The sequence below is a fragment of the Emiliania huxleyi genome, assembly GCF_000372725.1.
Source record: "Emiliania huxleyi CCMP1516 chromosome Unknown EMIHUscaffold_177, whole genome shotgun sequence".
Lineage (NCBI taxonomy): Eukaryota > Haptophyta > Isochrysidales > Noelaerhabdaceae > Emiliania > Emiliania huxleyi.
Genome location: NW_005200814.1, coordinates 163,143 through 182,918, shown reverse-complemented (window position 1 = coordinate 182,918; position 19,776 = coordinate 163,143). Strand labels below are relative to the sequence as shown.

At 68.2% G+C, this 19,776-nt stretch overlaps 6 protein-coding genes across 6 annotated transcripts; 2 read left to right on the top strand and 4 right to left on the bottom strand.

The window, feature by feature from the left end:
* Nucleotides 1-207: 207 nt before the first annotated feature.
* Nucleotides 208-2,829, bottom strand: EMIHUDRAFT_232006 (hypothetical protein; the record flags this gene model as incomplete). The annotated part of the gene is made up of 9 exons (XM_005783774.1): nucleotides 208-837; nucleotides 948-1,010; nucleotides 1,161-1,220; nucleotides 1,318-1,415; nucleotides 1,492-1,522; nucleotides 2,210-2,281; nucleotides 2,360-2,464; nucleotides 2,580-2,690; nucleotides 2,734-2,829. 9 exons carry the CDS (start codon nucleotides 2,827-2,829, stop codon nucleotides 208-210), a joined length of 1,266 nt encoding a protein of 421 aa, XP_005783831.1.
* A 1,035-nt stretch (nucleotides 2,830-3,864) lies between these two features.
* Nucleotides 3,865-7,188, bottom strand: EMIHUDRAFT_456346 (hypothetical protein; the record flags this gene model as incomplete). Its single annotated transcript, XM_005783773.1, has 11 exons — nucleotides 6,986-7,188; nucleotides 6,718-6,831; nucleotides 6,506-6,561; nucleotides 6,383-6,389; nucleotides 5,903-6,075; nucleotides 5,719-5,827; nucleotides 5,115-5,652; nucleotides 4,819-4,901; nucleotides 4,587-4,707; nucleotides 4,349-4,518; nucleotides 3,865-4,083 (listed from the first exon to the last, which is right to left on the bottom strand). The coding sequence occupies exons 1-11, from the start codon at nucleotides 7,166-7,168 to the stop codon at nucleotides 3,865-3,867; spliced, it is 1,773 nt and encodes a 590-aa protein (XP_005783830.1). The 5' UTR covers nucleotides 7,169-7,188.
* A 1,019-nt stretch (nucleotides 7,189-8,207) lies between these two features.
* EMIHUDRAFT_468215 (hypothetical protein) lies at nucleotides 8,208-9,346 on the bottom strand (the record flags this gene model as incomplete). The annotated part of the gene is made up of 3 exons (XM_005783772.1): nucleotides 8,208-8,701; nucleotides 8,770-9,070; nucleotides 9,182-9,346. 3 exons carry the CDS (start codon nucleotides 9,344-9,346, stop codon nucleotides 8,208-8,210), a joined length of 960 nt encoding a protein of 319 aa, XP_005783829.1.
* A 94-nt stretch (nucleotides 9,347-9,440) lies between these two features.
* On the top strand, nucleotides 9,441-10,660 carry EMIHUDRAFT_232003 (hypothetical protein; the record flags this gene model as incomplete). The annotated part of the gene is made up of 3 exons (XM_005783771.1): nucleotides 9,441-9,495; nucleotides 9,833-10,030; nucleotides 10,119-10,660. 3 exons carry the CDS (start codon nucleotides 9,441-9,443, stop codon nucleotides 10,658-10,660), a joined length of 795 nt encoding a protein of 264 aa, XP_005783828.1.
* A 592-nt stretch (nucleotides 10,661-11,252) lies between these two features.
* On the bottom strand, nucleotides 11,253-12,630 carry EMIHUDRAFT_112879 (hypothetical protein; the record flags this gene model as incomplete). The annotated part of the gene is made up of 2 exons (XM_005783770.1): nucleotides 11,253-11,525; nucleotides 11,596-12,630. 2 exons carry the CDS (start codon nucleotides 12,628-12,630, stop codon nucleotides 11,253-11,255), a joined length of 1,308 nt encoding a protein of 435 aa, XP_005783827.1.
* A 318-nt stretch (nucleotides 12,631-12,948) lies between these two features.
* On the top strand, nucleotides 12,949-13,338 carry EMIHUDRAFT_56777 (hypothetical protein; the record flags this gene model as incomplete). The annotated part of the gene is made up of 1 exon (XM_005783769.1): nucleotides 12,949-13,338. A coding segment is annotated over one exon (390 nt), but the record flags the coding sequence as incomplete, so codon positions are not given.
* Between the last annotated feature and the right edge of the window lie 6,438 nt (nucleotides 13,339-19,776).

The window sequence follows — 19,776 nt, the reverse complement described above, 5'->3', positions numbered from 1 at the left end:
TGGTGGATGCATATGTCTGTACAAAAATACCGCGTGTGTGGTCGACTCGAACAGAGTAGGTTGGGGCATGGGCAAGATGGGACAGCTCTCGCAACAGCAATGAGCAAAGCATCCATGGGGGTCGTGGGGGTGGGGGAGCCGTGTGTCGAGACAGCCTGCCGACAGAACAGCCGCACTCGACTGGGAGTACAAGGAGCGAGCCCGCAGCTACAGGCCGAACAGCCCTCCCATCCCCCCCGCGTACTGCATCGCTCGCACGTGCGTCGGGTGCGGCACCGCCTCGAACTGCTTCACGACGTAGTCGCAGTTCGAGTCGAATCGCAGCAGCGCGCCCTTGTTGCCCATCTGGTCGCAGTAGTTTGGCGCCGAAAAGACCGTCACCAGCTTCCCCCCCGCCTCGACCTCGTACCCGGCGTCCTTCACCTCGTGCGAGCGGACCACCAGCTTGAGCCCGTTCCGCTCGAGGAAGTTCGCCGTCACGTCGGGGCCAAACGAGAGGCCGACGCCCCGCTTGCTCGGCGCGCGGCCCGGCGCAGGCTGCGGGTCGGACCAGAGCAGCTCCGACATGATGCCCTCGTCGGGCGGCTCGCGTCTGCGGTCGACGGCCCGGATCTCGTCGAGCGTCACGTCGTCGCGCGAGAAGAGTCCGCCGTGCACGACGAGCACCTCCTCCCCCAGGCAGTAGGCGAGCGGGAGCACGTGGAAGACCTCGGTGAAGAGGTTGAACATCTGCGCCGAGTACTTGTGCTTGACCTCGCCCTCGAAGCCGTACACCTTGTTCATGTTGAGCGTCTCGTGGTTCCCGCGCGTCAGGTGCAGGTGCTTCGGGTAGAGCGCCTGCACACAAGGGCTCCGAGAAGGCGTCGGCGGGAGAACCGTCCGCGCCCTGGCGCAGCTGCCTTCGGGGGGGGGGGGGGGGAGGGGGCCTTGAAGGTGAAGAGAAGCACCACCACCTCCACCGAGAAGGAGCCGCGGTCCACAAAGTCGCCGTTGAAGAGGTACGGGTTCTCCTCCGACGGGTACCTGGAGAAGAGACGAGGTCCGGCTCAGCATGCTCGCAGCTGCGCCTCGGCTGTCTCTCGCCCGCAGCTCTCTCGGCGCCCGTGCGTCTCAAAGATGTTGAGCAGGTCGTAGAACTGGCCGTGCGTGTCGCCGCACACATTGATGTGCGACCCCTCCGGGATCGGCACGTCCACCAGCGAGGGAAGCTCCTCGAGCACCTGCGGGGGGCGGGCAGAGTCGAGTGCAGCCAGCTGGTCACAGGCGAGGAGAAAAGGCGGCAGGGTCGTCGAGCGCCTCCTTCAGCTTGAGCAGCACCTCGAACACGTACTTGTGATGCAGCTTCTCGCACCGCTTCAGCCACTGCGCAACCTCCAGCGCCTGCTCGTGCGTCAGCGGCCACTCGAGCCGCGGGCCTGTGCGCCGGCGGCAGGGCGACGAGGTCACTCCGGCGAATTCTCGGCCGAACCTCGGTCGCCTCTCGGAGGTCACATCTCGTCCGCCTCTCGGCCGCCTCTCGCGCCTGCGTACGAGTCGTCCACGGAGATGTTCTCCAGCTGAATCTGCTCCGCCACCGACACCTGTGGGGCGAGAGGGCGAGGAGGGGGTCGGGTCCCTGCAGCAGCTCTCCTCCTTGAGAGCCTCCCGAGCCTCGCTAACCCTAACCCTAGACCTCGCGCCTCATCTCGGCTTCATCTCGGCTAGAGCTATGGGATGGATCTCGGCCAGATCTCGGCTGAGTCTAGGGGCGCCTGGGCCGGCTCGTCGGCGTGGATAGCGCGCTCAAAGGCGGCGCGCTTCACCTGGAGGAGAGGAGAGGGGGCACGCTGCTGGCTGCTACCGCGGCGAGGGGAAGAGGGTTGGGCACCGCGCTGCCCCCACCTGACGCCAGCCACGCCCACCACTCGCGCCACAGGCGCTAGCGCCGCCACCGCTCACACTGCCAACGCTGCCACACACGACACCGCCACCGACACCGCTTGCGCTGCCGCCACCACCACCACCACCACCACCACCGCCGCCACCACTAGAGCCGCCGCCGCTAGCTCCGCCGCCGCTAGCGCCGCCTCGGGCGCGCGCCTCCTTCTCGCACGCCTAGATCTCGGCCCCATCTCGGCTGCATCTCTGCTGCATCTCTGCCGCGCGCCTCCTTCTCGCACGCCTTGAACTTCTCCAGCGCGTCGCGGTCGTTAGGCTTGAGCTGCCGCACCGCCTTGAAGTCTTTGAGCGCCTCCTTGCACTTGCCTAGCGCCATCAGCGCGGAGCCGCGCCGGTAGTACGCCTGCTCAGTCCACCAGCCGCCGGTCACAGCTCACTCACCCGCCAGCGCGGGAGGGCGGCCGCTGCTCTTCGCCTTGACGAAGGTGCGGTCGAGCTCGAGGGCGACGGTCGCGTCGGCGATGGCGAGCCCGTGGTTCTCGAGCTTGAGGTGGCAAAAGGCGCGGTTGGTGTAGTAGGCGGGCACCTGAGGGAGGGGGGCGGGACCTCGCGTCTCGCGCCACGCCAAGGAGAGAGGGAGGACAGCCAGCCTCGGGCGATAGAGCTCGGTGGGGCCTGGAGCCGCCTCAGCTGCCACCGACTCTGGATCGAGTCTGGATCTGGATACGAGTCATGGTGCGGCGGGCCGGCGCCTCGGAGGAGAGCTCGATGGCATCGTTGTACTTTTCGACTGCCTCGTGGTAGCGGCACGCCTGCAGGGAGGCCCCGAGAAGGTGAGGGGAGAGGCTCCTGCACCCTCCCACCGCCTGCTGCAGCCAAGCCGGCGGCCTGGAAGAGCTTGTTGCCTTCCGTCTTGAGCGCCTCGGCCGCACTCGGCTCGCTCTCCGCCATCGGCGCCAGCCCCGTGAAGATACGCCGGCACGGAGGCGGCGGCGGCGGTGTCCGGCTGCAGCAGTGAGAGGGTGGGCAGTGAGAGTGAGGAGGTGAGCGACCCGAACGGCTGCGAGGATGGAACGGGCGGTCGCGCGGAGGAGTGAGGGGCGGCGTCGCTGCAGCGCGGCCGGTGGCAACTCTCGCCGCGGCGCTGTGCTCAGTGTACGAATACAAACGAGTCTCCGCTCAGTGGCGAAAGCCTCGGTCTCGCGGTTTCATCACTGCACAAAAGGCACTTGGTCGGCGTGCAGATCTCTCCCTCAGGGGCAGCGACCGCGGCAGTGACCGCGGCGGCGGCGCTGTCAGCCGTCCCAGCCGGCTGAGACGGCGCGGCGCAGAGGACTCTCGGGAAGGGGAGTGCGCGCCACCTTTGCCACGAAGACTGCAGCGCCTCGGGCCCTAACGTACTGACAAAAGAAATGAATAAATTGGGGTGCGCTTCTTAGTTGCGCCGAAAGGCGAAAGAAGCCGCGAGAACAAGGGACCGGCAGGCGGCGGCGTCGCAGGACGAGACAGAAGAGAACGACGCGACAGAGGAGGAAATGACAAGGGAGAGAACGACGAGAGTGGGACGACCGCGAGGTGGCATGAAGGCTGCAGCGAGAAGCGGCGAGAGACTGCGAAGAGAGATAGGAAGAGGCAGACTCCCTAGGGTGGGCGACGGCTAGCGCATCACACACCTCTCCTTAAAATCCCTGTGTGGTGGCGGCGTGCCGTCCTCCCATCCCTCCCTTGGGTTGTCTGTTTTCTTTCTTTCTTTCTAGCTCCCCGGCCCTGGATGTGAGGCTAATGACTGCACTCCAAGTGCTCCAAGAGTCTGCTTTCGTGTTTTCCGTCTTTTGCAATTTTTTGTTTTCTTCTTTCTTTTTGCCTGGGCGCTGGGGCTGGGCTGACGCGTGGGCGCAGGTGGGCGGCGGCGATGTCAATGAAGATTCAAACTGCGACCTGCCCTCACGCTCTCATCACACACTGCGGCGATGCGCGGGCTGCTAATCAGGCGCCCTCGGCGGCGAGCAGGTCCGTGATCTGCCTCATGTTGCCGGTGCGGAGCAGCCAGTCCTTGAACCGCGACTGCAGCAGGTTGGTCACCTCCCCGCGGACCCCCTCGGACGGCTGCAGCGCCGCCAGCTGGTGCGAGAACGCGTCCATCTCCCGGACGCACGACTCGAGCGCCGACGCGTACTCGGCCGGCAGCTCGACCACCGGAGGCGCCTATCTCAGTCTCCGCCCGGCCCTCTCGGCCTCTCTCTCGTCCAATCTCGTCCCATCTCGGCGCGGCGGGAGGGAGCGCCTCCTCCTCCGCCGGAGGAATGTCGTGCGGCACGTGGAACGGAAGGTACGCGGACGGCGGCAGCAGCGTGAACGGGGCGTCGTCTGCATCGCCGCCCGCCGCAGCCCCCGCCGCGCCTCCCACGCCTCCCGCGCCTCCTCCTCCTCCTCCGCCTCCGCGGCCCGCGTCGGCGCGTGCGCAGAGGACGGGCGTGGCCCAGAAGTTGTGCTGCAGGGCGGGCGAGAGGCGGGCGGCGGCCAGGTGCTGCGGCAGCGAGGTGTAGACGGCGCCGAACGGGGCGAGGGACAGGCGCCGGTTCTCCCCCCAGAGCAGCGGCCGCGAGCCGACGCACAGCTGGAGGCAGCACTCGGCGAGGCCTGCTCACGGCTCGAGGCGTGAGGGGCGCGTCCTCATGCCGTGCCGGGCGGCGCGCTTCGAGCGCGGCCGTGGGCGCGGACGGCGGCCGCCGCTGCCACCAGCGTCACCCGCTCGCAGAGCCGCGCCGAGACGACGCGACTCACGCCGCCGAGGAGGATGGAGGAGTGCGAGTTGCCGAGGAGCTCGACCTGCCTCGCGGGTGATCTCGGGGTGATCTCGGGGTGATCTCGGGGTGATCTCGGGGTGATCTCGGGGTGATCTCGGGGTGATCTCGGGGTGATCTCGGCGGGCAATCCCGCCGTTCGGACGGGCGCACAGCAGTAGATCTGGCAGTGGTGGCAGTCGATGATCTGCAGCGCGACGCCCAACGCGCACTCGTCGCCTGGAGGGGGAGGAGGGAGAGGCGATTGCCTGAGGCCTGCACCGCGCTGGTGGCCAGGTCTCGGCTGCACCTCGGCTGCGTCTCGGCTGCACCTCGGCTGCATCTCGGCTGCATCTCGGCTGCATCTCGGCTGCACCTCGGCTGCACCTCGGCTGCATCTCGGCTGCATCTCGGCTGCACCTCGGCTGCATCTCGGCTGCATCTCCGGAGCACCTCCCCGTAGCACAAGCGTGCGCCGCCGCACGCCCAGCAGCCGCACCACCTCCGCCGCCCCCTCCACCCCGCCGGCCACTCGCTCCACCGTACCCCCGCCCCCTCGCACATCCTCCGCCGGCGTCACAATCGACAGGAACGCGCCGGCGACCCCTCCCCCGCCACCACCGCTGCCGCCACCACCGCTGCCGCCACCACCGCCACCGCCGCCTCCTCCGCCCCCGCCGCCTCCTCCTCCGCCTCCGCCCCCTCTCGGAGTGAGGTCGAGGTAGAGCGAGCTTGGAGGCGGGAGCGGCTCGGGCGGCGGCGGCGGCGCGGCGTCGGACGAGGCGTTGGCGATGGCGGCGGCGAGCGCGGCCGTGAGGTCCGCCACGGGGGCGCGTGGGTGGGGTGCCGCCAGCACGGGGGTGCCCCTCTGCGCGGACTCGGGCGAGGGGCCCCAGAGGCCGAGGGCGGCGGCGAGGGAGGCGGGCGGGGCAGGGGCGGGGCCGGGGGCGGGGCAGGCGCGGGGGCGGAGGAGGAGGAGCAGCGAGTCGACCTGTGACGATGACTCTGACTCACATTATAATTAACTATAATTATTGAGGAGGAGCAGCGAGTCGACCTGCGCCGCCGAGAGCGACTGTGCGCCTCGGCCAGCGAGCAGCAGCAGCGGCCGCAGCGAGGCGGCTACGAGCCTCCGCCGCTCCTCCGCCATCTGCCGCTCGGGGTGCCTGGTGGCGGGGGGGGGAGGGGGCTGGGCACCTCGGGTCCTCACGCCCCGCCCGCCACCTGCAGGCTGCGGCTGCCCGCGCGGCGCGCACGGGTGCTGCAGCTGGCCCAGCCGCGCGCCGACGGCGAGCGTGCGCGGCGACGGCGGCGCGCCTCCGGGAGAGCGGGCCGGCGCATCGAAGGAGCGGGGAGAGGAGAGGGCCGAGGAGTCGGTCGGGATGGGGTAGCCGACCGGCGAGGAGGGAGGCTCCTACTCAAGTCGGCGGCTCGACCTGAGGCGACTCGTCAGGCGTGCGGGAGAGGGGTGCGGGAGAGGGGTGCGGGAGAGGGGTGCGGGAGAGGGGTGCGGGAGAGGGGTGCGGGAGAGGGGTGCGGGAGAGGGGTGCGGGAGAGGGGTGCGGGAGAGGGGTGCGGGAGAGGGGTGCGGGAGGAGGGGTGCGGGAGAGGGGTGCGGGAGAGGGGTGCGGGAGAGGGGTGCGGGAGAGGGGTGCGGGAGAGGGGTGCGGGAGAGGGGTGCGGGAGAGGGGCTCCTCCGGGAAGAGGAGCGTCGGGTGCGCCTCGTCTCTGCGGCAGGGGAAGCGGGGAGGAGGCGGTGAGGCTTCTCCCGAGAGTGTCGGAACTGCCTCGTCCCGTGTCTCGCCGTGTCCTCGCCCGTGTCTCGGAAGTGTCCGGCTCTTCACCTGCCCGAGAGGGATCGGCTAGCGACGGCGGAGGCGGTGGAGAGCTGGCTTTGCGCCTGGCGGCAGTGGTGTTCGGCGTTCAGGGTGAGGGTAGGGCTGAGGGCCAGGGCCAGATCGGGCACAGGGCCAGAGCAGGGTCAGCATCATGGCAGGGCGAGGGCCAGGTCAAGGTCGGAGTCGGGGCCAGAGGCGGTGAAAAGTTGCCCTGGCGCCTGCTGGACCCAGAGGAGGAGGAGGAGCGTCGCGAGCGGTACGCGCTGCTCCCCTTGTGCCGTCTGATCGTCGCCGCCGCCCAGAACGGCCGCCAGCTGCAAGCACGCCGTCGCCTGCGCAGAGACAGGCAAGCGGCGGGTGTGCAAAGTGTGGCCGAGTCTCCGATGGCTCTCCACTGGGGAACCGCGTCTCCGAGCGTATGTCGTCGCTCGACAGCCAGTGCACTCGCTACCCGTCAGTACCGACCATGCAGGCAAGAGAGCGCGCCTGATCACTGGTGAGTCCGAGCGCCGCAGAGAGCTGCGACCACTCGCCCGCGCAGAGCGCATCGGGCAGGCCGGCGGCGGAAGGCAGGAGGGCGAGGAGCGCCTCCTCGGACACCGCGCCCAACGGAGGTAATCCGTGGTCCCAGACCTCGCTCGAGAGGTCTATGACCAGCGTCGCCATCATGGCGGCCGTGTCGCTCGCAACCCCGATCAAAAGAAAATTTTTCCGTGCTGCGCGCCAGCACCCGAGGGTTTTACCAAGCTGCCAACCCTATTCACCCACTCCGGGCCCTGGGTTGGTTGGGTGGTCCCCCACTCTGCGCACTCCAGGCCTCCAGATGTTGGTTGGTTGGTCCCGCACTTCGCGCACTCGCGTAACGGTCGGCCACGCCGTAACGGTCGTAACGGCTCCTTCCCCTGGCACCCCAGCGCGTCTAACAGGCCACTGTGACCCTCGTGACGCAATTTCAGGATGGACAGTGGTGAGAAGATGGATCTGGGAGCCTGAAGAGGCGTGAAATAGCCCATTTTGACCCATTTTGATGTCCTACGTGTTGAATACGCGGAGCGAAGAAATTTTTGACCCGTGGGCGACCCTGGCAGGACCCTGGCCGGCCCAGGAGGCTGGTTGGCTGGTCCCGCACTTCGCGCACTCGGGCCCGGAAACAGTTGGTTGGTTGGTGTGGTCTTTTGCGCACAGTGCGTGAATAGGGTTGGCAGCTTGGTAAAACCCTCGGGTGCAGTCCCGTGCCCAGTGTTGTGCAAAAGAAGAATTTTCATAGCGGGCTTCGAGATCACCCGGCAGCCCTAGCAGGCCCCGCGCGCTGGCCGCGACCGCGACCGCGGCCCTCACTTGAGCCCGAACTGCCCTCGAGGAACTGCCCATCGACACGCGCCGGAACCGTCCGACTATAGGCTATTAGGAATTAGCGACTAGCAACACACCTCTGTCAAGAGTCCCCAGAACCCGAGGAGTCATACCACAGTCCACCTGTGTGATGCACGCCCCTGCGACGTGGCGCGATAGTGCTAGGTCCGCGAGCGGGGGGGGCGGGGTGCGCGCTGTACCTCTGTGTTCGTGCGTCGCCCATCCTCTCCTGGAGATGTCCGCTGCCGCAGGTGGGGAGACCGCTAACTAACCTCTCTAGAGCGTATTCATTTATTTATACACGGGCACGGGACTGTAAAAGAAGAAAACCCGACGCGCTATCAGGAGTCACACCTCACACGGAGCCCTTCCCCAGGGGCCGCCCCTCCTCCTCCGCCTCCGCCGCGGCGCGGAGTGCGCAGTGCCGCGGCGGCGGCGCGCTAGGGAGGAAGAGGACGCGCATTCGCAGCCCCCAGCCCGCCTCCGCCGACGGCCTCTGCCATAGCAGCGCCCACTTGTCGCCACCGCCGGCGCGCAGCCGCAGCAAGTCGCGGAGCACGCCCACGCCGCGCCGGCGCGCGAGCCGCGAGAGCTCGAAGGTGGTGGCGCCGTTGAGCAGCAGCAGCCCGTGCAGCGCCGCGAGGCTCGCGAGCACGCCAAAGAGGGAGGCCGCGGGGATGAAGAGGAGGGAGGCGGGGCCGGTGGCGAGGCAGGCGGCCTCGTCCGGCGGAGGCGTGCGGACGATGCCGAGCTGCTCGCTCTCGATCTGGCCCAGCACGCAGTCGCGGAAGGGCGGGAAGGAGAGGACGCACGCGTCGGCCATGCCGAGCGTGGCGTGCAGCACAAAGACTAGAGGCAAGCTGTCCGTGTGAGCCATGCAGGCCGGCGCCCAAGGAAAGAGAGGGGTCGGGTGTGACCGGCAAAGTGACGGAAGTTGCGCCCGCCGACGCAGCCGCCGGTGAAGGGGCAGTGGTGGTCGAAGCAGGGCACGGCCGCCCGGCACGCGCCGCAGCTGTGGCTCGGGAAGCCGTCCATCGCCCGCGCTAGCCGCGGCGGCGCGCCGGCCGCACCTGCCGAAGCGTCAGTGGCCACGCAGCAGCAGTAGGCCCAGACGGCGTTCATCCACGTGGTCAGTATGAAGGCGACGTGGAAGGTGCGAGCGGCGGATGTCTTGGGCGCAGTGTAGGGAAGCACGGTCGCCCAGAAGAAGTAGAGCGCCTAGCGGGACATCCGGTTGCGGTGATAGAGTGCCGAGAGAGGGGTATGCCGTCTCTCGGCTCCGTGCCGAGGCGCGAGGCGACGACGGGTCACACGACTAGACTCGGCTACCGGCCGCGCCAGTGCGCAGAGGAAGCTGACGGTGGAGAGCAGCACGGGCCGCTGCCAGCGGGAGACGAGGCGCTGCCAGCGCTTGCCGAGCACGAGGGAGAGGAGGTCACCAATGATGGGGACGGCCGTCACGCCGACGGCAAGCATCACCCACCAGACGAGCATGTGTTGAGCGCGGAGCTTCTTCAGCCTGTAGGTTTCTCGACTGGAAGTCCACCTGCTCCGCTCAAAAGAAGAAAAAGCCGTGCTAGGTTTGAACATGACCACGAATGAATTCTTTCAGCTCACCGACGATGGCGGCAAGGCGCGCGCCGGTGCAGATCGACCTCTGTAGCAGCGACGACGAACGCGACGGAGAATCCCCTCCGCTGAGCCCGGCTACAGCGGTCGCGGCGGCTGCTACAGCGGTCGCGGCGGCTGCGGTGCCGGTGGAGCCACCGTTAGCTGCGCACAATATGAATCGCCGTGGCGAGGCCGAGGCGGCTGCGGCTGCGGCTGCGGCTGCGGCGGCGGTCGCTTGCCCTCGCTGCACGCTCATCCAGCAGGACGCTTCCGCGAGCCACTGCGAAATGTGCGATGCCCCGCTCAGTGCAGAGGCGGTGGCAGCGGCGGCGGAGGAGGAGGCGGCGGAGAAGGAGTGGGCCTGCTCAGTGTGCGAAAAGCCCCTCTCGCAGCTGGCGGTGGAGGGGGGGACGCGAGTGGTTTGGCTGGAGACTTGTTCGCACTGGGCGTGCGTCGACTGCCACATCCAGTGGGTCCAGGCGCGGGACTCGCAAGGCCTCGAGCCGACCTGCCTCACTGCAAGCTGCAACTCCGCCCTCACCGACGCGGCAATCAGAGAGATGCTCGGTACCGCCCCTCGCTCCCCCCAGCGCCCCGCCCTTGAGTGCACGACTCGGAGCCCGCTCTGCCCCTCCTGGCCCCGCCCCTCCCTCAGGCGACGCCGCCCACCAGGCTCGCGACGAGCAGCTGCTGAGCAGGGCGGCCGCCGGTGGCGGCGAGCGCAACTGGCCGTGCCCGACCCCAAACTGCCCCTACCGTGTCGCCTACCGTGTCGCCCTCGAGGAGGGGAGCGCGCCGCGCCCCACGACCTGCCCGCGCTGCCTAAAGGTGTTCGTGGTTGGCGCCCCGTCGCTCCCCGCCGCAGCCGAGGCTGCCGACGACGACGACGGCTGTCAGCAGCGGAAGCGGCGGCGGGAGGAGGAGATGGCGAGCGTGGCGGCGCTGCAGCAGTACCAAAAATGCAAAAGCTGCGGGCAGGGCGTCGAAAAGGACCCGGCGACTTGCGACCTCTTCCAGTGTCGCTGCGGACTCCGGTGGTGCTGGAAGTGCGGTACAGAGGCCGACGAGCGAGGCAAGCCCGCCTGTAATTGCACCGGCCGGGGTCACGTGTTCTGGGATAACCAGGCAGGCAGGCCGGCCGGAGAAGCCTTTGCACGGAAGAGGCCGCAGTCGGGGCGGAGACGACGGCCGTCGTGACGCCTGTGAGATAGAAACGATCAATGTACGATGTGCGGGTCGGTCGCGCGGCGACCGGCGTCATCACCTCACCATCACCTCCTCATCACCTCCTCATCACCTCACCATCGCCTCCTCAGTGCGCTCCCAGTTTTTGCTAGAGGGGGTGCGGTGCGTTATAAAATCCGAGGTCGGATTTTAGATATTACGAGGACCGCGCACCGCAGTCCGCACTCTCTTGCCTCTATTTTTTTTTGCAATGTGTAATAAATATCGAAAAGTTGTCTGAGTTCTACCGACTACACGCACATCATCCACGCTTGTTTGCAGATCGCACGTAACACAAGACGATGCGCGTCTCCACATTCATTGAGATGCTAGCTGCCCCTCGAGAGCTGCCCAACCACACACCTGCGCCAGAGACCTCTCGTGCAGAGAGAGGCGGCTGCATCTGCGGCGCCTCGCGCGGCTCCCCCGCATCATGCAACACGCAAGCCTCGCCCACCCCTGCCCCCCCCTCACGAGCCGCCGCCGCTGCCGCCGCTCTACTGCGCCGCGCCCCAAACTGTACTGACTCCTCTCTCCCCCCCCGCCCTTCTCCCTACCGCCGCCTCTACCCGCGCCCGTCGCCCCAGCCGGGCGTCTGCCACCAGCTGCCGTCATTGGAGACCAGCCCCAGCGGCTGCGGCTTCGGCTTCGCCTGCGCCGCCGGCGTGCCGGCGCTCGGCTGTGCAGGCGTGCGGCCCCGCACCGCCGCCCCGTTGCCGGCTGGCTTTGCGTCTGCCGCCTGAGGCCGGTCTCCCACCGCACGGGGCCGCCGCGGCGCCCGGGCCGCCGCCTTTGCCACCGCCTTGACCTCGGACGGCGCCGGCCTCAGTCCGATCACCTAGGTGAGCCATCCACCCCTCCATTACCCTCACTGGCGGACTGCTTGCGCGCTGCCTTGGGCCACACACCTCGGGCTGCTTGGCTCCCTTTGGCGCCGCCTGCGCCGGCGTGCGCTTCGCCTTCGCCCCCTCCTGCCCGGTGCCTCCTAGCGAGCCCTTCCTGTGCCGCGCCGGGGCGGAGGACGAGGCGCCAGACCGAGCCACCGCCTGCGCAAACGCCTTGCTCAGGTCGAGAGACCCTGCCGCCGGCGCGGCCGCCGGCGGGGACGGCGGGGGCGGCTGTGCGCTTGCCGCTTGGAGCGCCCTCTCCACCGCCGCCTTGTTTCGCTGAGCGACGTCGTCCCCGCTGCTGCCGCTGCGGCCGCGGCTGCTGCCGCTGCGGCTGCGTCGCGGCGTCGCCGTCTGCGCCCCCGGGCTGCGGCCCATCGCGCTCTGCGGCACGGCGCGGTTCACCTGCACCTCGGGCGCCTGCGAGTTGAAGTTGGCCCAGAAGGCCGGGTTCGGGTCGTCGCCGATGGAGACGGTGGGCGGACCAGCCGGAGGCACCGAAGCCGCCGCCGCCGCCGCCGCCGCCGCCGCCGCCGCGTCTGCCTCTGCCTCGGCGGCCGCCTCTGCCTCGGCAGCCGCCTCTGCATGCGCCGCCGCCGTCGCAATTGCGCGGTCGGTGACGCGCTCAGCCTCGGCCCGCAGTGCCGCCGCCTCCGCCTTTGCACTCGCCAGCTCCTCCAGCGCCCGCTCCACCGCCTGCTCCGCCAGCACCACCCTTGTGTCCGCCTCGGCAGCCGCTGCGAGCGCCGCACCAATATCCTCATCCTCGTCCTCGTCCTCGTCCTCGACCGCGTCCGCGATCTCGGCTCGGCGGCGCTCCATCTCGGCCGCCAGCATGTCGACGTCCACTACATCGTCGTCGGGGTCCTCCAGCACCGCGGTCGAGGCAGCAGTCGCCGGCTTTCGCTTTTGATCGTGCTTGTCCTCCTCGGGGACAATTCGCTCCCACATGGCGGCGGTCGCGCGGGGGGTGGCGAGGTGCGGTTGTATGATGGAAGAGCAGCGCAAAGTGGGAGCGCCGCGCGCAACGAACGCCAGGGCGAGAAGAGTTTGCATGTGTATGTCGCGGAGGCTTGCAGAAGACGATAGGAGATCGCGAGTTTTCCTTTTCTTTTTTCTTTGAGAAACGGTTCGAGGCGCGATTTCTAGGCCCCCCTCTACCACTCAGCGCAGTCGGAGAAGCCGTTGAACGAATCTTCAGGGACGGGGCAGGCATCACTTGTATACTTGTATGGTCTCAGAGTCTCAGTGTCCTTTTAGCTTACTGGGAGAAAAGGTGTGGTTCCGTACAGCCCTGAAGGAGGACTCTTTGGAAAAGAATTCTTCAGGGAAAAGAAATAAAACGGGGCGTGTGCGCTGCAGCGAACTAAGGCGATGCGCTCGCCGCTGATCATCTGGCTGCACGGCCTCGGCGACACGGGCCGGGGCTGGAGCCACCTCAAGCACGAGCTCCGGCTGCCGCAGGCCGTGCGGTACGCCTTCCCGGACGCGCCCGAGTCACCCGTTACGTGCAATGGCGGTTACGTTATGACTTCGTGGATGGACCTCGAGACGATCCCGATCGGCAACGGGCTTCCCGACGACGCCAAGGGCCTCGCGGACTCGACGCAGATCATCCACGCCCTCATCGACGCCGAGGTTGCCAAGGGCACCGCGTCAGAGGACATCGTGCTCGGCGGCTTCTCGCAGGGCGGCGCAATGGCGCTGCTCGCGGGTTACTCGTACGCCAAGCGGCTGGCCGGTGTCGCGTGCCTGTCGGGCTGGCCGTCCCTACGCGCGCTCTCCTGGCTTGGACGGCGTGTGAGGCGACGCCGCTCACGGTGTGGAGGTGTCAACAGGCGCGCAGCTGACGGAGCGCGTGGGCGGCGGCGCCAACGCTGGCACGCCGCTCTTCATCGGCCACGGCACGCAGGCGCGTCGTGCTGCCCGAGGGTGGCGAGGTGTGAAGACGCGCTGTTCACAGAGAGGTGCGAGCGCAGGACGGCGTCGTGCTGCCCGAGTGCGGCAAGGACGCGGCAGAGAGGCACACGGCGGCGGGCGTGCAGGTCACCTTCCTGGACTACCCGGCGGCGCACGGGCCGCACCCGGCGGGGATGGCGGCGCTCCGCAGCTGGGCGCTCGAGGCGCTCAAGCTGGAGGACGACGAGTAGAGCTGACGGCTGTCATATCGAGGGGGAAAAGCCCGGGGGGGAGGCAGTATGTAGTTGCTGCGCGGTGCCCGCTTAGAGTGGTAGTGAGCAGCATGTCGAGGCTTTGAGTTTGTTCTCATGATCAGTCTTGCTAGCGCTCTCCGCTCATCAGCGGGCCCTAGAACGGGCCGCAGAGCAGAGTGCAGCGAGCGCGACGCGGGAAGCGCGTCTCCGCGCTCTCCCTCTCGGGGCCGACCGCGACACACCGCGCGCTCTCGGTACTCGGAGACCAGCTCCAGACCAGCGCAAGCCCTAGCGCAAGCCCTGCGGCTGGGGCCGGTCACCGGCTATCGTATGGGCCAGCTGCTATGGGCTCAGGCGTCCGGTGAGCAAGGACCAAGACTAGGTCCCCGGTACTAGGAAGAATGAGAATGATCCTAACTAAGTCTCAATTAAGAACGCAGCAGGAGCAGGCTGCCATGTCTTGTGGGGAGGGCATGAACAACCGCCCGTAGGTAGGTAGAAAGGTGAAGAACAGTCAGGCTCGGACTGGACACCAACGCGGTATGGGTGGACGCGGGACAGATGATGACGACACGCACGAGCGACACACAGACACAACAGGCTCACAAGACACACAGCCAGCGTGGCTGCCACACACCCTGAGTTGGCGTACACATAACTCAGGGCCACATCCCCCCTGTCGCCCCCCCCAGCACTCCAAGGTGCCAAAGGAACAAACAAGGGCACACAACAACACAACACACCAGCCGATTTCCCTCCCGCTAAATCATTACGGACTCGTATCATCCTCCGGGCGCGGTAAAAGGCTCCCCAGGGCCGGTCCATGACATGAACCAATAGACACAAGCAAAAAAAACCGCACCTCTAAAGTCCTCGGGCACCCCGAGGCCCATACGGCGCCCGGCCGGCCGTCTGGCAGACGGCCGGCCGCGCCTCAGTCCGCGCTCACTACGCGTCCTCCGGCCCCCTGCAGGCGTCACACGAGCGCCGGGCGGGGTCGCCGAGCTCGACCATCTGCCGCGGCACGATGAAGAGGAGGATGTGCGGCACCCACGAGGCCACACCGTCCAGCGGCTTGAGCTCGTACAGATCCTTGCACATGGCGGCGGCGAGGTTGACGATGATCAGGGCGCGCGCCTTGCGGTACTCGTCCGTGTCCTCCTCGCCCTGCGGCCACGGCTCGTGGAAGGCGCGCACCAGCTCGAGGAAGCGGTCCCATCGAGCAGCGTCCTTCATCATGTCGGGCTCCTCCAGCTCCTCCGCCGCCAGGTCGGCGGCGGTTGGCGGGTACGCGTCGTCCGCCACGTACCCGTCGTCGTCGTCGTCGACATCCAGGTCGTCGTCGGGGAAGTGCGCGAGCTGCAGCAGGAAGGGAAGGTACTTGTCCGCATTCTCGAGGAAGCGCTTGACCTCACGCCCGATCCAGCGCTTGGCCGGGTCCTCGTCGTCCGACGCAGCGTCGTACGAGTAGAAGCCGGCCTCCTTGCAAAACTCGCGGACCTTCTTCTTCTTGGCGGCCGGCAGATTGTGGTGGACGGTGTAGTTGAAGAGGTGCTTAAACAGGTTGAGGTAGATCAGGTGGAGGAGGTCGACGCCGGCGCGGTCCATGCCGTGGTGCGGGAGCGGCGGGTGGTAGAGGAGCTGGTGGAAGTGCTGCTGCTCGCCGGCGTAGGGGTCCTGGTGCGCGCGCTGCCGCGCGGTGCGCTCCTCGTCCGTCATCGCGTGCCACTTGGCGAGGTCGGCGCGCCACTGCCGCTCGGTCGGCTCGTACCCGCAGCACTCGCACTTGAACTCGGTGAAGGCGCCGCCGCGCGCGACGCCGGGCGAGTAGTGGGCCCACGCGCACATCTCGTCGTACGTCTTGAACTCACAACCGACATCCGCGTACCAGCTGGTCACCTCCTCCCGCAACCTCCCACGTCGAGAAGGGCTGGTCCGGCGCCTCGCGCTGCGGCCCCTGCTCGCCGCGTTGGCACTTGCAAAAGACCGAGTGGCAGCACGGCAGCTGCATGTACGTGGACTTGGTGCCCTGCATGTCGGCCGCGGTGATCGGCCGGCACGGGATCCTCTCCGTCTCGTTGTCGCTCCGGAACGAGACGCGGTCGAAGTAGCCGGCGTTGACGAGCTTGTTGTACGAGGCGATGGCGAGCTGCGTGGACGCCTCGAGCGGGGCCGAGTGATCGCTCCCCTCGTACAGGAAGAGCGGCTGGAGCGTGGCGCGCGACTGCTTCGCGTCCGAATCACCGACCGCCTTGAAGTCGGCGCAGCCGATCGTGCCGTGGCAGATGCCGCGGTTGAGCGACCCCCCGTGCCGTCGAGGAAGAGGACCGGCAGCGCGGGCCGCTCGGCCGTGTACTCGTCCCGGAGCGACCCGCGGTACACGTCGTAGAGCCGCTCGACGCAAGCACCGGCGTCTCGCTCGCACCGCCCGTCATCGCCGACGGTGATGCCGAGGCCGGAGGTGATAGTCCGGTACTCCGCCTCGCGCGCCGGGCGGCTGGCGAGCCTCGCAGCGACCACAAAGTCGTCGACGTCGGTTGCTCCAAATCTGGATCGGGACGTACTTGCCGAGGACCGGGTCGTAGATCGTGGAGAGCAGGTGGTCGAGGTCGTCCATCTCGCGGCGCGACAGCCCGAGCCGGTCCCAGATGTGGACCGCGTGCCGCGCGTTCCAGTGCTCCTTGAGCTTCGAGACGGCGCCACCCACGATGCCCTTGACGATGGGCTGCGACTTGTGCGCCTCGAGGATGACCCGTTCCAGGTACCCCGCCCTGTGCAGCGCGTTGGCGATCAGGTCGATGTTGTCGCCCTCGCCGCGCCCGCGCAGCGCTGCCGCCATGTGAGCGACGCCCCGCCACTGATCCGTCTCATTTGACGGCTCACGGGGCGGCACCTTGGTGCGATCGGGCTCGATGCCAATCTCGTGCTTCATCGTCTCGAACTGCGCCTCTCGGTCTCCCGCAGGCCTCCCGCGCCCCGGAGCATCGGCGGCAAGCTGCTCCTCCGCCGCCGTCGCCGCCGCCTCCGCCGCGTCGAGCGCCTCCCTGCTCGTCACGAGGGCGTCCTTGAGCGAGCGGATCAGCGCGGTCTTCTCGTCCAGCTCGTCCTGCTGCTTCAGCGTGACGTCCCCCGGCGTCATCGAATTCATCTGCTCGCGCAGCTTCTCGCGCAGGTCGATCTGCGTGCGGATGGTGCCCTTGAGCTCGGTGACCTTGGCCGCGTGCTTGGCCTCGAGCTGCTCGCGCGCCGTCACCGCGTGGTCGACCTGCCGCTGCAAGCGCTCCCTCTCCCGCGAGTGCTCGCCAGCGCGCAGCCTCCTCAGCTCTTCCGCCACCTCGCCGGCGCGCTTCATCTTGGCGAGCTCCGCCTCGAGCTCCTTGTTCCGCGCAAACGCCTCCTCCAGCTTCTCCTTGGCGCCTCTGCGCAAGGCCGCACGTCGTGGCACTATGACGAAGTTAGACGTGCGGCCGCAGCGCGCCCGCCGCAGGCTCGGCGGTGGGCGCGTGTTAGCGAGAAAGTTGCGGGTGGAGCCATGCCCGACTTTTCGAAGGCGAGGCCTCTGCCACGAGTGCCAGCCGCGCTGCGGAGCCACACCCTTCGAGCCGCGTCCCGTCGGCACCGTCCCTGAGTGCGTCCCGCCTTGGCGGCACACACTCTCAACGAGGACAGTCCGGCCGACGAGATCGTGTCGCGCGCCGGCGACGGTTGCGGCGTGGTGGTTGCGTGTACGAAGCGAAGATGGCACGACCACCGCCCTGCATCGCAGACCGGGCAAGGAGGGGCCTTCTCGTGTTCCGCAAGACATGCCACACGCCCCTCGCAAGCGAGGTTGGCAGGCGCCCCTCGCGAGGAACAGGAGGTCTCCCCCCCTCCCCCGGCCTGAGCAGCTATGGGTGGAAGGCAGCCCCTTGAGTCGAGGGCGGCGCGACCATTGCCGCTCTCCAATGATCAGAGACCCGGTAACTGCAGATGGTCGCGCCGCCCTGCTCCGCGCCGCCCGCCGCCGCGCCGCGCCGCCGCCCAATGATTAATAATTAATAATTAATTAACAAATAATCAATTACCCCACCCGCCGCCGCGCCGCCCCGCCCTGCGCCGCCCGCTGCCTCGCCGCGCCGCCGCCTCGCGCCGCCCGCCGCCGTGCCGCGCCGCGGCCCGATGATTAATAATGAATAATTATTACCCGATGATTAATAATGTGTGTGTGTTTGTGTGTGTGTGTGTGTGTGTGTGTGTGTGTGTGTGTGTGTGTGTGTGCCTGATGGCAGGGAAGTGCAAGGCAGCGGCGAGCGGCAGTTGGCGTCGGCGACGTACTCAGGACACGATGGTGAAGCCCACAGCGCAGGAGCCCCGCAGCAGCGCCGACCGCGGCCTCGCGCCGCGTCGGCGGCGGTCTGAGCGAGGCAGCCTGTACTCCTCAACCTCCTTGGCACTCCCCCGACGAGCGGCGCGCTATGCGGGCCCGCCGCGGGCGACGCGGGCGGCGAGCCGACGTGCGTGCCGCAGTCATAGGCAGCGCTGGCGAAGCGAGGCGGTCGGCGCAGGCCCCCGGATGCGGTCGCAGCGAGAGAAGCGAGACAGCAGATGCTGTTGGAAGGCTGGGGAGCAGCCTTCCGTCGAGCGGCGCGCTGCGCAAGCCCGCTGTCGGCGGCCCGATCGGAGAGCTGGTAGTCGTGGTATACTTACTATTGATTGAGCGCGCTATCGCGCCCGAGACGGCCCGCCCTGGCCCTGTAGACCCTCCCAGAGAGTTGGCGATGCTGTACAGCATGCCCAGAGCATGCTGGACAGGCTCCCGTCGAGCGCCGAGCCATGCTGGCTCACCGCCGGCGGCGAGCTCGAAGACCCGCGCCGAGCTTCGCCGAGCCTGGCTGGCCCGCCCGCACGCCCGCGGCCGCAGGCAAGGAAGGCGAGCTTGCTGGCGTCTCTTGCCAAGCGCTACACGCCACCTCTCAGCGCGCGAGACGTGACCAAAGCGGCACGTCTCGGCGCCGCGAGAGCAGCCGGTCGACGTCGGCACCAAGCGCGCGGCCGCCGGGCGCCTCCGAACCGACAGGGGCGCCGCGGCAGTAGAGAGCCCTCAACCGCCATACCGTTTTTATGGCGGGTCGAGTTACGCCGGAGACTTGTTGTGTGCACCCGCAGGTAAAAAAAATGCGGGATGTCTGTGGGCTGCTAAGCTGAAAAAAAAATAAAAATACAAGTCGACACAACCGTAGGAGATTTCAGACCGTCCAGCCGTTCACCCGGCTCGCGGGGCGCTCGCCGCCAGGCCCCCGCCCGCCACCCGTCCCACTCCACGCTCATCCCCTCTGCGGCACATCCCCTTCTCCTGCTCCGTATATGCACGTTCCCGCCCGCTCTTGCTTGCGGCCCCCAACCGCCACGGTCCAATCGCGGAATGAAGCGCGTCTGACACAGGGATGCCACGGCAATTAGACTTGCGCCGCTTGTGGCTCAACACGTTCTCGCGCCACCGCAGGCCGAAGATGCAAGACTGGGAAGTCATCGACGAGCCCGACGAGCCCCTCCCAGCCGTCCCGGCCGCCGCCTCCCCAGCGCCGGCCGGCTATGTCCCAACTTGGTGGTGGAGGCAGCCTCCCTCCGCGCCGCCGGCCGAGCCCGCCGAGCCTCCGGCCTCCGAGCCAGCCGAGCCCGCGCCGCGGCCGGCGGCGGAGGCGGAGGCGGCCGACGAGACAGACGGCGAGGGCGAGGAGGACGAGGGCGACGAAGCGCCTGCCTCTCCCTCCTCTGCCCTCTCGCCTGTCGGCGTCGGCTTCGGCGCGCTGATCGTGCTGCTGCTGTCGTACCTCGCGGCGTCCGGTGCGCTCCGCCCCGTCCCCTCCGAACCCACTCCCCTCCTCGCCCCCCCCCCTCTCCCCTCGCACACCCGCTAGCGCCCCACCTTCTCTGCTTCCTTCCCCACCCTCCCAACCGACCTGAACCCTCACCACACAACACTCTCGCCCGCTCGCTCCCCGCACTGATCCTTCCCCCGCCCCTCTTCTCCGCCCCTCTCCGCCCCTCTCCTCGCCCGAGCAACCCCCCC